The sequence below is a fragment of the Arvicanthis niloticus genome, chromosome 30, assembly GCF_011762505.2.
Source record: "Arvicanthis niloticus isolate mArvNil1 chromosome 30, mArvNil1.pat.X, whole genome shotgun sequence".
Classification (NCBI taxonomy): Eukaryota; Metazoa; Chordata; class Mammalia; order Rodentia; family Muridae; genus Arvicanthis; species Arvicanthis niloticus.
In genome coordinates, this window is record NC_133438.1 from 22,546,717 (window position 1) to 22,562,464 (window position 15,748).

General features: G+C 44.3%; 1 protein-coding gene across 7 annotated transcripts in view; it reads right to left on the reverse strand.

Moving 5' to 3' along the window:
* The window catches only part of Myb (MYB proto-oncogene, transcription factor), a 35,657-nt gene extending 20,932 nt beyond the window's left edge, over positions 1 to 14,725 (reverse strand). Inside the window, exons 1-9 of one of the 7 annotated variants that reach the window (XM_076928096.1) lie at positions 14,455 to 14,725; positions 9,974 to 10,091; positions 8,280 to 8,351; positions 6,529 to 6,621; positions 6,133 to 6,353; positions 4,214 to 4,448; positions 2,927 to 3,007; positions 2,496 to 2,600; positions 449 to 703 (exon numbers count right to left, since the gene is read on the reverse strand). In XM_076928096.1, coding sequence (XP_076784211.1) covers positions 449 to 703; positions 2,496 to 2,600; positions 2,927 to 3,007; positions 4,214 to 4,448; positions 6,133 to 6,353; positions 6,529 to 6,621; positions 8,280 to 8,351; positions 9,974 to 10,091; positions 14,455 to 14,477 — 1,203 coding nt within the window. In that variant the 5' untranslated portion in view covers positions 14,478 to 14,725. Of the gene's footprint in view, positions 1 to 448; positions 704 to 2,495; positions 2,601 to 2,926; positions 3,008 to 4,213; positions 4,449 to 6,132; positions 6,354 to 6,528; positions 6,622 to 8,279; positions 8,352 to 9,973; positions 10,092 to 11,322; positions 11,422 to 12,130; positions 12,508 to 13,983; positions 14,031 to 14,454 lie in introns of those variants that run through there. The other 6 variants (XM_076928098.1, XM_076928095.1, XM_076928092.1 and 3 more) reach the window with 6 other exon arrangements.
* Between the last annotated feature and the right edge of the window lie 1,023 nt (positions 14,726 to 15,748).

Sequence of the window (15,748 nt, forward strand, 5' to 3'; positions counted from 1 at the left end):
TATGCCCTACCCTTGAACTGAAATCTTTAAGGCTAAGAGAAAACAAAGTCCACATGTGCTGTCCCAAAATAGACAAAACAAAACAAAAAGCAAACAAAACCAAAACAGCAAAGAAATTTTTCTAGAGAATCATAAAGAAATAAACAAAATACAAGAAATTCTGTTAAAAATAGCTCAGACTCAGCTCTCATTCTGAGCCCTCTGTCCTAAGTCAGAACTTCATTATTCCCATTTGGAAGGAAAAAAAAAATGGAAAGCTGCCTTTTGTGTGGGTAGCCTACAAAATCAGACTGCTGAGAGAAATGGAATCGTCAAAACTAAAGGTCTTTCGCTTTACAAGAATGTAGGCCCAAACCATATTTGCTATAGAAAATGACAAGGATTTATGATGCACCAGTTCTCAATTCCTCTTCCAGAAACATTAACACGCCTTAGCAATTCTACTTACAGAATCTATAAACTGGAGTGTTTCTGCAAATTCTAAGAGGTTCTTAACATTGTCCAGAATGGTACCCTGGTGGACGATCATGCACCTTGCTGGCGACGCACTTTCTTCAGGTAGAGAGCCAGGGTCTGCAGGCAGAGACGGAGTGGCATGGTGTTCCCCCAAACAGGAAACAGGTGCACTGTCTCCATGAGGTCTGGTCTGGTCCACAATGGAGGTGCTGTGCCAACCAGGGTAGCTGCAAGTATGGTTCTGTGTCTGAGGAAGGGGGTGTGTAGAAATAAGAATGGGGAGAAGAAAGGAAGAAGAAACTTAGCAACAATGTTGCACAAGGTATCAGATGCCGGTGGAGACAAGATAAAAAGTGGTTGCTTCATCCAAAACTCAGGCCTGCCAGACAGTTGTCAAGATGTTTCCTTTTTGACAGCTTTGCAATAGCTCTCCAATTAATACCTTCAGGATTGCTTCAGTTGCTATGATTTTAGTCAAATGTTAAACCTTGGGACTGTTGCAGAATACAAGTTTTAGGTGTCTTAGAAATCCATTGGAGTTTAATTGCAAATGGCTCCTGATTGCTATGATGTGAGAATGGCCCTATTGGCATGTTAAGCCATTGAAAGGATTCAATGGTTAGAATTGCTTTTATCTGTACATATTCTGTTGCTTCTACTGGCTTTTTGTTTTGTTTTGTTTTTGGCTATAAGCTGCACTGATGCAAGGTAGAGCTGCAGAGTATATGTGGTTAGGAAAGTCAATCAAGTTAACAGAAGTCCCCTTACAGTGTGACCATGCAAGAGGAGAAATTGCAAAATAGTAACTTAAGTTCAAAAGTGGCTGAACTAGCACAAGCACATTATTTTATTGTTTACCAACAGCAACAACAAAGGACGTAAAACGTTTCGCCTGAAGAATTCCTAGTGGATATCCCTCTTCACATACTTCTTGGCTAAACTACCAAATCTCCAAAGTACAAGCCGCTTTCCCAGTTAGCTGCCCATTCAAGGATTCAGGAACGGTCCTCACAAGAGCTAGAGCTGCACCTCGGGGGCAGTGGGCTGTGTAGAGTGTGTGAGACCCTAGGCTTAATTGTCACTACAAAAAGGAAGGGAAGCCCATTGGGGAGATGTATGGCAGTCTGAAAGGTGACTGCCATACAAACAGAAGAACCTGGGTTTGGTCCTCAGGCACCCACAGCTGTTCAAGTTTGTACACCCAACACTGGAGAGGTAGAGACAATGGCCATTCAGCCCAGGCAAATGGGCAAGCTCCAGTTTTCATGAGACCCTATTTCAAAATATAAGCTGGATGGCTAGCAAGATGACTAGGCAGTTCAAAAAGAATTCCATCCCCAAAGCCCACGGTAGAAGGAAAGAACTAATTCTGGAAAGTTGTCCTCTTACCTCTAAGTGCACACTGCATGTGTACACATGCAGACACAACTACAATTACATTTTTAATGTGGAGATCTATCAAGAAAGATACTTGGTATCAACCTCTCTGGCTTGAATACATGTATGCACATATATCTGCATGCATATGTGCATACACCTATGGGAACATGTATGTGTTTACACAAAGACATTATCACTACTAATTGGTGAGCTTTCATACATGCTAACAAAAGATAGCAAACATTTAATGAAATGGGTTGTATATATATATCCCTTTTTAAAAACACATATATACTAAATACACTTCAAATGGAATTTGAGGCTGTAAGATATATAAATACAGGCTACAAAAGATAACAGTAAAGAAATCAAACAAACAAGCAAAGCATGGACATAAGCTTTGTGCTTCATTAAAATGTAGATGCTGAAGGTCACAAGTGGGTACTGTGGTCCTATACTATAAAACAAACAGTGAATTCGAGTTCAGTTAATGCACATTCTGAGACTAACAGACTTTTATCAGTTATTAGTAGCAGTTTCTGGTGTTTGAGCATTGTTAGAACATATACAGAACTTGGATGAGACAATCTTTAGAAGAGAAGACACAGGAAGGAGAAGAGTACTGAGCAAAGCTGCCCATCTCGAGGTAACAGTCTTACTGGTAATGCCTGCTGTCCCTTCAGTTCATTCTCTGTTGACATCAGGAGCAACTCCAGTTCCTTTATTCGCTTTTCCTTCTCAGGGTCTTCATCATTATAGTGTCTCTAGAGTTTCAAGTGAAGCAGAGTAAGACAAGGTCTGAGCCCAGAGAGCTTCCGTGCAGAATCACCCCACGGAACTCACCACTACCTGCTCAAAGTGACAGGGGACTTAAGGCAACAAGGGGTAACACAGAGGCTAGAGCACATGCTCACAGATTCATCAGGAAATTCCAGAAGCCACCAAGGTTAAAGGCTAGCCCAAAGTAGGTTGGCAAAACAGTTAGTTTTTCTTTCTATTACAGGGTATAAAATACGTGTGTATGTAGAAAAGTGTTCTTTAAAAGTGGTGCCTCGCTCAGCTAACGGGTTTGCCCATCAGATGGTCTCACCTGGATGGCTGCAGCAGCTGGCTGAGGGACATTGACTATATTTACATGCAATGCGACAGGGTATGGAACATGACTGGAGATCTAGACCAGAAAAGCAAAGCAAAGACGAAGTCATTCCTACTTAGCAAGTGCTTTGGGAGACTCAACTCTCTAAAGCTTTGTTCTGGGACCGAGGGAAAAAGTACTTGGTTGATAAAATTCACAGAATGATTTAAAAAAAAAAAATCAAAACAAAACTTCTCTAACTTGACAGTTAGTCTGATATTTAAAATTAGCTAACTAGTTCAAGAAACATAGGGAGTGAGGCCCATACTGTCTGTCTATCCCAACAGAAAACATTTCTCAATCAGAGAAAGGAACAATGGGAAAATGTTCATGGATGGGCAAAAGATTTGTCACCAGGGGTACTTTTCTTAGAATAATGTTCCATTTTAATAAAAAGCACAGAAGCTTTTATGATAATTCATTCACCGGAGACCTTTCTGGAAATTCTGTAGTCAAATCTAAGAAACGGATAGAGCCGAGTGAAAGCTACTCATGAATATGTTTTACATAACATTTGCATATGATCTCTGTGATTCTTCGGTGAGTTTTGTCATTTTTTTTTATCATTGGCTCTATGATAAGGTCTTCTTGATAGTCTCCTCTTTAGACTTCGTTCCCATGTCCTGTAAGAGATTTCTTTGCTAGATTCGAATGTCTAGAAATGAGGAAGAAGTGATACCAACCCAAGTGAGGGTAGAGGGGAACATCACGGAACTAATATCACAGTGCTGCCCTTGACTCTGAGTAAGAAGGTAAACATTTACTGTCTGTATCCATCAATTCATTTTCTTCAGATCACTGACAGAATTGAACTTACAATCTCCCTTCATGTTTCAGAGTTCAGCTATCTCCTCGTTATGATCTTAAATGTAATATTACATCAATGTTTCGTTTTGTAAAAGAAAGCTATCGGACCATGCATCTATCTTCGTCTACCTACTCTTAAGACTTAACAATATACAAGTACATTTACAGTCAAAAACTATCTTTAAATCAGGTTTGGAACAAAAAACTAGAAACAAGCGACTTTGATTTCTATTCAGCACTACTTTTATGTGATGGACAAACTACTTCTCATTCTTGTTTCCAGAAACATAAGTCAAGTGTATCTTCCCCTTACCTCCCACAGTGGGTCTAGCTGAAGGCCGTCTGTGACCATGCAAAGCATAGACTGTAAAGTATTTTTATGACCCGGACTGACATAGCCTCTTTCCTCCCTCTATGTTCTTGGGAGTGGCTTACGTTTTGTGCTTCGGAGATGTGGTAATAAGGATATTCGCTGTTGACTGAGGACTGGCCAGTTGGAGAGAGCTGAGATGGAGATGAGGCATGGGCAAACCCCATCAAATGATTGTTCTTCTGGAAGCTAGTGGCCACTGGTGTCTGGCTGGCTTTGGAAGGCTCCTGCAGGTAGCCTTCCTGTTCCACCTTGCGACGCATGGTGGAGTTCCAGTGGTTTTTGATAGCATTATCAGTCCTGTGTAGAACCATACCACATACAAACTTTATAAAACTTTTAACTCAGATTACAGTCAATTGACAGAAAACTGTTTCTTAAAAAAAAAAAAAACCTTTAATTTCTGAGGTTCCACTTTTATTTTCTCTTTTTAATTACTGTGGTCCTACTAACTTTTCTTTTCCTCTTTTTAATGTCTTCGTCTTTTCTGCCTTGCCGCCTAACTGAAAATCCAGATGTCTCTTGCTCATGTGATTTGGGATGTATTGAGTTTCCTGCAAATTTTATTTTATCATTTTGACTCCTTGATAAAAGCATGGGTTCTCAGTAGTCATATGCCACTGGACCGTAATAGAACTCAGAGTCCCAGCTGGTCTAAAGTTCTTACATTGTGGCTTAGCAGTGTTGACACACCAACAGCAGGGACTTAGCTCGGGAATAGCAATGACAAAGCCTCAGTGCCTACTCTATTCCTCTCATAACTCTAAGCACCAAGTGTGAGGCAAAAACCCCTCGCCCCTTTTGGAAACCACTCCAGACAAAGGGGAGCATGTGTAATGAATGCAACAGTATTCTCCACTCTCAGCAAGACCCTACACAAGAGACACTAGCCCCAGGATATTTTCTTTCTTTTGGGAGGAGTAGGGGCTGTTTTCCTGAGACTGGGTAGCAGTAGTCTGGCTGGCCTTGAATTCCAGATGGTTCTGCCTCTACCTCCTGAATGCCGGGACTACAGGCTTGTGCTACCTCATTCAGCTCCCTAGTACAGCTTCAAACTACAAGGTGTTTTCACGAAACTCTTTCCATTTCCAGGAAAAGTTTCTCAGCTTAAAAAAAAAAAATTAAGTAAAAATATTTTTACTATTTCCATGGGGGTGGGGAAATGTGTGTTTAAAAAAAAAAGAGGAAGTTCAGTTGCCCCTTAGTCTTTAGAAAAGTCAACAGCATATCCTCTGAGGCCACATGGGAGGAAGGACCTCTGACCAGATCCATGGCTTCTTAAAGCCACGAGGGAGGGAGGTGCCCTATTGGTGCAACACTTAGGAAATTCTAGATAAGCCATCCTTGAAAAAAAAATCCTTTCCCCACTTTGGGGTTAAGAAGCTCAAGAATAAAAATACTTTTAGTATCTTTTATTTTAAAATTTATAGTAAACATATTTATCAAAATAGATAAAAATCGATCATGTAAATGAAGTGGGTCAAAGGTGAGTTTTCATAATTATCCTACACAAAGGCATCATTTTTCCACCTTGTTCTATAAAATGAAGATGTTACACCGAAATTAGTTTTAAAAAAACCTGAAGTTGTCATGATAATTCTAGACATATACAACCTTTTTTTAGTCACAGGAAAAAAAAAAAAACAGTAATCAAATGGTGAATGAAGTGAATATAGGTGTTTGGAAAAATGGAATACCTTACATTCATTTTACTTGATCCTAACATTAGCTCATGAAATCCGCTATTTCACCAATGGAGGAAAGACGGTCAAGGAAAGCTAAAAGGCTTGGCCAGAGGCTCGCCACTGAGGTGGCAGTAGTGTCGTCCAACAGAACAATCTCTGCCACCTCTAAAAGCCAATGATTCTGGTTCATCTGACAAAATGCTTATAATTGCTAGAATGTAATTCACACACACACATAGCGTGTTTAGCGACCACCCCCTGGTTCTTCCCAATCAATACATTTGTTGATCAAGTATTACCGTCCAGGCAGCAGCTTTGCGATTTCCGCCCATCTGTTTCCCAGCCTCTTGTGTGCCTGGTAAATGATTCTGTCTTCCTCTTCTGTCCAGGAGGTTTTCTTAACTTCTGGATTCAAATGGTTGTGCCACCTCTCCCGACATTGTTTTCCAATTCTCCCTTTTAAGTGCTTGGCAATGACAGACCAACGCTTCGGACCGTATTTCTGGACGAGCTCTATCACCTTCAGATAAACAGAAAAATAAGCTGTGTTTTAATGTTACGGAAAGAGTCAGTGTCATCAAGATCCAATGATACAAGATCGTCAGAATACAATTGCAATTGCTTCCGTGGGGTGAGAACCTGGCTTTAACAATACTCTTCACTGCAAGTCACACATCCATGGAGGCAGGACTTACTCTCTGATCTTCTTCTTTGGTCCAGGGACCTTTGATGAGCTCAGGGTTCAGCACTTTCTGCCACCGGTGTTGGCACTGCACATCCGTCCGGTTCTAGACAAAGTACACAACATTGCAAAGATAAGACGTGAAGAGCATGAAGCCTTTGTTCAGTAGGGATTACATGTGGACGACACACAGTGAAAACATCTAAGAACATTTAGAGGTGTGTACAGAAAGCCTACCTATCTATCCCACCGTGCTCACAGATTAGACAATATATATCCAGGTTGCATCTAAGATTGGAGGGAATAGTCTGCCACATGCATAGAAGGAGCATCATATTACACACATATATGCCACATGCATAGAAGGGGCATCATATTACACATACATATGGCACATGCATAGAAGGGGCATCATATTACACACATATATGACAACATGACTTAACCCTAACCTCAGTCTGTGGTTTGTACCTTTGTGACTTAAGATGTGTTAGAGATTCCACATGCCAGACCTCAATAAAAATCCATCCTAAAGAACTGAAGTGCCCCCTTTCAAACCTCTCAGTGTGCTTAGGACCACAAGCACTTATATTTAGAAGGAGTGAAAATAATAAAACATTCTCAATTTCTTAGACATTATAATCTTAGAAGAAGAAAGATGGACATGTAACTGATTGCCACCAAAGGCTGAATTTATCTGTAGGAGGAGACCTAAGTCAAGTGCTGTTGGGGTGAGGAGAAAAGGACCCCTAAAGATGAGGCTCTACTTCCTTCAGAGGCATTCAAGAGCTCGTGACACAGCCTGTGGAGGCTGCTCAGAGCTTTTAACTGGAGAAGCAAGAGAGAACATTCTGCGGGGTGAAATCAGCAGGAAGAAAAGCCCAGAGGAGAAAAAGCAGAAATGAACACAGCCAAACCTGTTTGTGGGGAGGAAGCAGGAAACAGAGCGGGCAGAGGAGGGAGAGCAGCGGGACTGTAAGGAGAGAGAATGGGCCAGGTCAAGGCAGCTCACTCGCTGTGTGAGAATCTGTGTCCCACTGCTGGGATTTTGTTGTTTTATTGATACAGGAGACCAAACCTGGGGACTCAGACGCCCTAGGCAAGCAGAGCAGTTAGGAATAGCTCCCTCAGCTAACAGTGTTTGAAACCGGTGGAAAACTGAAAGGGTACAGTAGGAAACTGCTGAGTAGAGAGGGCAGGGCGGCTGCCCTGTGAGCAGACCGTAGGGATGAAGCAGACAAGGAGGACTGTAAAGAAACCCTAGGCTCCCGGCTTATCATTGAGATGAAGGCTGGAAGGGTATAAGTCAAAAGGCACTCTAGAATTTTAAACCCACATGCCAAAATGAGGTTGTTGATGAGAATGGGGAATTTAGAAGCTAAATTGGAGGAAATACAAAGTTTAAAATTCTACCCTGTAACAACCCATCAGAACGTTAACTTATATTATCAGGGTCTTCTAAAACAAAACAAGGAGCAATTGTTGAAAAAAAAAAATCAAAATCTCTTGATAGTAACTCTGGAAACCTCATTATATGCTGTGTAGTCAGGTATAAAAATTAGGGGTGGGTCTCTTCCTCTTACCTCTACATGAACAAATGTGTAGTATTTTCATAAACTCTCCTAGAATTTCTTAAATCCAGTTGAGATTTTCTATTCTCAAAATAAGAAAGAAAGAGAGAGAGAGAGAGAGAGAGAGAGAGAGAGAGAGAGAGAGAGAGAGAGAGAGAGAAAGAAAGGAAGGGCAAGTGAGCATCTAACTCACGGGCAGATAATTGGCGATGACCTTCCAGTCGTCTGTCCCATTCTGCTCCACCAGCTTTTTCAGCTTCTCATCCTAAGGCAATGTAAAGACAATCCTAGGACATCAGTTGTTTACTGAATAGCTCTGTCCAAGTTTAATGAATAAAGGAACGGACCTCATGATAGGGGACGGGTGGGGGTGGGGAGAGGAGGGGCTTTTGAAACCACTCAAATAAAGCCAATATTAATGTAACGTACTGGGCATAGATTTATTCACAGGCACATTAAAGTTTTTACTTTGACACAGCTGTTGAGTAGTTATATAAACAGATTTCTATTGTCATTTATAAAATAGGAATTGTAGTATCAACACTGTTATCTGGAGATTACACAATACCATTATGTAAAAACAGTGAAGCCTGGCATGTGTTAGTGTTTAATAGATGTTGACACTTACTGAATGGGGAAAAATGAATTTTAGTGTTAAACTTAGTCACCATTCAACCCAGAAAAAGATAGGACTATGGATGAGACAATTTCCCATTGGTTCATTCTTCTTCATATACAAAGCATAAGATATTTGACATATTTATCTCGGAAGTGTACTTAATGCAGTAAAATAATTAAGGTTCTGCATCAATATGTTCAGAGTTTATGAATGACCAAATCTGTCAGAACACAGAAGACACTAGACATTCTCATGCTGGTTCATGAGAATCAGCTCATAGACTCATCGACATGCTAGTTCATGCACACCTTTGTAAACACAGTCTTCATAGGTTTCTGCAAAGATACCATTCACACATGACAAGACAGACAGAATCTGGGAATCCATAGTTAACAACAGAACTTCTGTACTCCAGGAGAGCATCTATGTGCCTGGCCCTGATAGACAGAACACCCATTCCCTTAAGTGCCTCCCTGGAGTCCTTCCAGCTCTTCTCAGGAGCTTTTTTAAGCACACAGTCAGTGTCATAGTTCAGTAAAGAAGGAAGAATCCTTTCTTCATACATTAACGATTTTGCTCTAGAAGGTAGCGGGCATATCTTCGCCTGTTACTGGTTGTCTTCAGAATAATCTTTCACGGACATAGGTCTGTGAAATATCATACGTAAAGAATAATCAATGACTATATTACAACACAGTGAGTTCCATGACTGCCTGAGCTTAGAAAACAGCAGTACATTAATTTATTCAGAGAACATTTATTACAATCCTACATTTTAGCAAATACTTTTGGGTTCGAGGAGCACAAAGATGAAGAGACACTTTTGTCCTAACCTTCAAGAAATTTGCAGTGTGTTGGGAAAGACATACATGTAAAACACCAGTAAAGCCAAGCATGTGCCCAGTGGCATGGGACCACAGGAGGGTGCATCCAGCCTTAAAGATGGCAGCCAGTAATAGTTTCACAGAAGAGGCAATGTGTAAAGATACAATGGAAAAGTGTAAGGAGTAGTGAGACTCCAGATTGAGAAATAGACAGGCAAACTATAAAGGAAAAAGGAGAGAGCATTCAAGGAACAATAAACGGGTTGGGAACAGAAAGCAGAACAAACATATTGGGAGAGGAGAGGGTGACCATTCTGTACAGCACGCCAAGATAACCTCTTCAAGAGTCTTCAGATGAGCACATGGAGTTTAGCCGAAATTTCAGTTTTCAACAGTTACAGAGTCTACATATTTTCCCTATGTTTTAATAAAATGACAAGTTACCTCTTCCCTGGTCCACCTAGTTTTCCCCAAGTGACGCTTTCCAGATTTGGGCAGCAGCCCATCGTAGTCATGGTCACACACCTCAATGTCCTCATCATCTTCATCGCTACTGTAGATGCTGCAGAAATAAGAATGGACACACATGGGCCGAAGGCAGAGGATCTGAACGACTGGATTATGAAACACATACAGAAACTCTTCAGCAAGCTTGTTAAAAAGTCTGCAGAGACAAAACCTTGCAAACTTGCGTAATGAGGTTTTTCGGTATTCTGTTGCTGTAGTGTTTGTAAACTGGTTTTTGCTGTTACTAGTATCCACAGAGACACCAGGAGCCCTGGCATTTTCTATTGCTCTGCATGTCTGAACCTGTTGCTGTTAGATCAGTGACAAGTTACACATCTGGCAAACTCCCAACCATTCGACACTTGAGTTTAAAAGTCAACGTTAAGGAAGAATGAGAAGAACTAGAAGTCGTGTCCTTTCTATAAGTACACTCTCAAACTCTTTGGCATATGGCAAATCATTTCAATAATTTCTGAACACAGCAGACCAACAAGTATGTCTCAACAGTGCTGGTAGCCTGTTAAAATAGAAAACCAAACCAGAATACATTCAAAAGCATAGTTGTGATCAGCTCCTAAAGACCATGATGCTAGGGAAAAAAAAACTAATCAGAAGTGGTCTCAAGACCTGGGAAAGGATACAACCCTCAAACTGTTTTGTAATTAGCATGAAGAACAAATCATTCAAAACTCAAGGTCTGCTCTCCCCAGGCTGTGCTTGTGTTTACAAAGCTGTCTCCAGAGTAACTGAGCACATTACCAGGGCACTAGCTATTCAGAATCCCACTTACTCTTGTTTTCTCTGTCTCTGACTAAACGGAGTCTAAAATATCTTACAATGTATCTAATTAAAAACCAAGGGATTCCCCCAGATGAAATCTACAGGTTAAAAAAAAAAAATTGACTGTTTTCAAAACAGCCTTTTTTTTTTTTTTTTTTTTTTTTAAACTGGGTTGAGTAACAGCGTGAATTTTTATGGCAGCTGAAAGAACTCCAAACTTATCAATCATGTATTGAACAGAGTAATTCTGCAGTTTAGTTTTTGCTACCATTCTCTATAAAACTTAAAATATGAAGAATTATACACTGAACAACTTCACTAAAATTCACCATTGTAAAACTGAAAAAAACCCCATCAAATCCAGACCAGTAAAATGATATAAGACAACATCATAATGAAAATTATTTTTAAAAAGCAAACTTACACTCATAGTAGGATTTGTCTTCCTGGACTAACTCACTAAATGTCTATTTCCAGCCCCCTAAAAGTTAAGCAAAAGTGTTTACCAAACACTGGGATTTTCATCATCTAAAATTCTGAGCAGCAAACTGAAGCAAGCATGAAGTTCAGGCTTCATGGTGACAGGATGTGATCTAACCTTAAAATAACACCACCAAAAAGAAAAAAAAAAATCCCAGTAAACTTTATTCATGATCTGCAATTTTTTTTCCACTTGGTGTAAATCCTTTCAACCAAGAGCAGTTTTGTTTCCTACAGTAAGCAGGAGGCAGTAAATAACCTTTGAGCAATAATAATTACAAATTTCTCCTTAATATACAACACGGTGTTATGAAGGAAAAAAAGTTATGAGCCAAGAAATGTAAATCATCATCTTTGAGTGACAATTCCCTTTCGAGTGAAGGAACTTGGGAAAGCTTTCAGGATGAAGCATCCCTTTGTGACGTATCAGGGATACCACGGAAAGCCAACTGGACCTGAGAGTGGAGCCACCGATTTAACTCATTAGATTCGCCTGTTAGGCTTGTCCCAGATCTGGAGGTGTCACTTTCAGCACAGTGGGCATTTTCCAAACAAATAATAAGCTTTTTTTCTTCTGGCCAAAACTTAATCTAAAAACAAGCAACATCCTCAGTCGCCCACAGGGGGCAGTCGACCGTCAGGTGAGGGAGAACTGGGCTCACACAGGACCAGGGGTTCTAGAAGCAAAGCCCCACCAGTTCTAGTTTTCTCCGCACCTAGTTGTTTGACTTGGACAAATCTCCCTCCCTCTCGTGGATCCTATCTTACACATTAGGGCGGGGATTCTATTTATAAGGTACTTTCCAGAGCGCATGCCTCTACTGTCTTCCGTACCTCTTAAAAAGCCAGCCCTGGGCAGATGTGCAAAGCCAGTCTTGGGGTGAAATATGGCGTGTAACTCTTGCAGATCTTGAAGGGCTATAAGAGGCAGCTGGGCGAGCCCAGGATGCTGTCAGCTTTGGCAAGGGGCTTGCCTTTGAGCTTTGCATGCGACTTCCTTGCTCTAAAATGACCTGGTCGCCTCGGTAGCATGATTAATTTCGACAAAGGACCTGAAATAACTTTTCCTTTATCTGCTCCGACAAGATCTCAGACCCAACAGTCAAAGGACTTTCAAAGGCTGATTTTCAAGCTAGATGCTCTCGACTGCTCCACCTGCGAGAGCCGGTGTGGTTACAAGAGTACAACTATGAATGTTAAATTCTATCAAGGAAACAAACCGTGCAAAGAAACGAAAAAGAACACGGGGGGGGGACGGGGGTTGGGAAGAGGGAGGGGGACGGGAGGAAGTGCCTGTGGCCGCTACGTGATTCTAGAAAAGGGGTTCAGACTCATTTCGCTGACCTGGTTAATAATCCCTGCCGAGTTGACGCTCGCCCTGCAAGAAACGGCTCTGAGCCCGCAGCCGGGTTTCTCTTCCCCCTGAGTCAAGTTCAAGGCTCCCGCCCCTCCCCGCCGCCTCCGCTCCCGGCTACCTGGGAGCCGCAGGGAACCTGCGCGGCCACGCCCCGTGCAGACTGAACCTTGGGGCGGCCAGCCCGGGCGGCACCTCCTCGGAGCACCCCTTCCTAACTCCCTCCTCCTGCTGCAGGTTTCAGCTTTCTGCAGAACAGGTGACCCGGGCGCTGGCGGTTTAGGTCCCAAAAGCGAAAGGCGAAACCTCTTAAAGGTTGGCACTTAGGCCGGCGCGGCGGGCCCCCGGGCCAGGCACTGGGAGCCAAGATTCAAGGTCTCCCCAGTTCACCCCCTTCTGGTTCTGATGCCCAGCGGTTGCCGCTCCCCGCCTGGCCCATCCCGAGGGTGCGCTGCAGGGCCCACGCCCACGCGCTCCTGCAACTTCCCAGAGCCCGCGCCCTGCAGGGCCAGTACCTGATGGCAAAAAAAAAAAAAAGAAAGAAAGAAAAGAAAGAGAGAAAGAAAGAAAGAAAGAAAGAAAGAAAGAAAGAAAGAAAGAAAGAAAGAAAGAAAGAAAGAGAAAGAAAGAAAGAGAAAAAAGAAAAGAAAGAAAGATTAAGTTTAGCGAGAGTCAAACCACAGGTGTAAAGGCTGGGGGGGGGGGGTAGACTTTGTCTCCGCGGACTTTTTTTTTTTTTTTCCAGAATCTTCCTTAGGGTCCTGCGGTGGCTTTGCCAGAGGCAGGCTACCTAAGGCAGCTGGAGCAGAGTGCCGGGAGCAGCGGCGTCCTCAGCTGCGTCCACGTGTGCGCGGCCCAGAAGAGCGGCGACATCGCCCCGGGTGCGCTGCAGCTGCCTTGGGTGCCGCTGGCCTCCAGCATTTTGCGCCCAGTGACGACCGCCACCGAGCTAACTCCCGCATCCGTTGCTGTCTGGGAGCCCCGGCGTGTCCTCCGGAAATCCCGAGGCCGGCCGGACTTGAGCGGCCAGTAAATGACAGTTCCGACGAGCTTTTCTCTCTTTCGGATCCCTCTTCCCAAAGGTGGGGCCAAAATGGAAAGAGGGTACACACATCATCTCGGCCGGTGCGGTGACATGTGCGACGCGGGCGCGTGCAATGTTTGCAATAGAAATAAAAGCTTCTCCCAGAACAAGTACAAGAATCTTCAAAAAAACAGGGTTTAAAACAATCTGAAAACCCATTTTGTCCCCCTAAAATCTTTGCAGCGTCCTGCCTGTCAGCTGACACCTCTCTCGCCACCATAATGAATGAATGAAATTTAAATAAACTACCTGCAGCCACTAAACAATCCTATATCTGCCATATGCTCTTCAAGTGCAAACACACCTCGATGCATGCAGCAATTAGGCTGCGACTCCCTCGCCGACACTTGGGGGCATCAAGCCAAACACCTGGTGGGCTCCTCGGGTCTGTTGGAACCGTTCAGTCCTTTGCTGAAAAGTGCCGACCCCCCGCCCCCGCCACCAAAGAGAAACCTATCCCCTAGCAACTTGCAAAAAATAAAAAAAATAAAAAGAAAGAAAAGAAAAAAAAAAAAAAAACCGAGCCTCTGGGCATGCTTCCTACTGTACCCGTGCGCTTCTCACAGAGTTTTCCATTCATCCTTCTCCAGTGTGGCTTCTGCTACCAAGGTACCGGCTGACAGCCCCGCAAACCAACAGGGAAGGCATTCCCACCTGCTCCCGGATGCCTGGATCCCCGCGCGCCCTAGCCCGAGGTCGCCCGCCCAGGCTCCCCATTACCTGTGCCGGGGTCTCCGGGCCATGGCGAGGCGGGCCGGGGCTCGGCCAAGAGCCCCGGGGACCGCACCGGTTGCCGCCTCCCGCTGCCCTCCGCCTTGCCTGAGTCCTCCCCCGGCTGCGCAGCGGCGCTCTGCACCGCCGGGGCGAAGTTTCTCCGGAGAAAGGGGAGGAGAAGGAGGTCACCGAGGAGGAGGAGGAGAAGGAGGAGAAGGAGGAGGAGGAAACAGGTTGATATTAAAGTGTAACTCTGTAAACAGATGCCATCAAACAAAGAGGTTTGGACACTCCCCCTCCCGCCAAATCTGGCGCCCCTGCAGTGCGCACGCGCCCTGCCCGCCGCCTCCGCGGTCGCCCGAGCTGCAGCCCGCCTGGCCGCCGCTCCCATTCGCCTCTCGCGCCGCGGAGCTGCTGCTGGCGCGCAGCGAGGCCGGGACGGCGGGCGGGCGGGGAGCCCGGGCTGGGGAGGGGCGGCCGGGGTCCCGGAGGCGCCTTTTCCTGCACAAACCCCGCTCCTTGGCTAGGGTGGCGCCGGCTCACACCGGGTCCGGCTGTGGCCGCCTTCGGTGATACGGCAGCCGTACCGCGTTCTCTCCTCTCCGTAGGCTCCGGGACTCCCGAACCCCAAATAGCAGCGCCTCCACTCAACTGCACCTCGATGGGGGCGGGGGACACTCCTGCCTTCAGGGTTTCAACTGCGCCTGGACCCGGACGTACCCGGGAGCTGAAAGGGTGTGGGGTAACCGGTTGAATAGAGTGTGAGCATACTGCTCCAACCTCCAACGATTTTGGGGGGGGGGGGGCTAGGTCTAGTTTTTCATGTTTTAATTGTAAAGGGACATCTTTAATTCACTAGTAAGCGACAAAGGATACTCAAGTACAGTCAGCCCTGTGGCTACAGCCTTTGACAGATAGAGCCCCAGGCTCATTTTTCACTCCCCACCCAGATCCTGCAGCTCACACGCCACAAGCCCTTCCTCCTTCGCTTAGGCACACGCCCAGCCCACCCACCCCAGGCGGTGCCCACCACGCACCTCTGCCACTGCAGAGTGCGCTCGTGTCCCGCATCAAACACCTGCTGGACAAACCCACTGGATCCCAAACAAAAAGCCCTAGCAATTCTCAGGAACCCCCACTTATGCACACCAGATTTAAAAAAAAAAAAAAAAGCCAAAAGAGAGGTTCTCAACCTGTGGGTCCCGACCCACTCGGGCCACTCACCATGCAGTTATCCTGTATATTTGGTATGTCCGATAGCTACATTATGATTCATAAGTAGCAAAATTACAGTTATAAA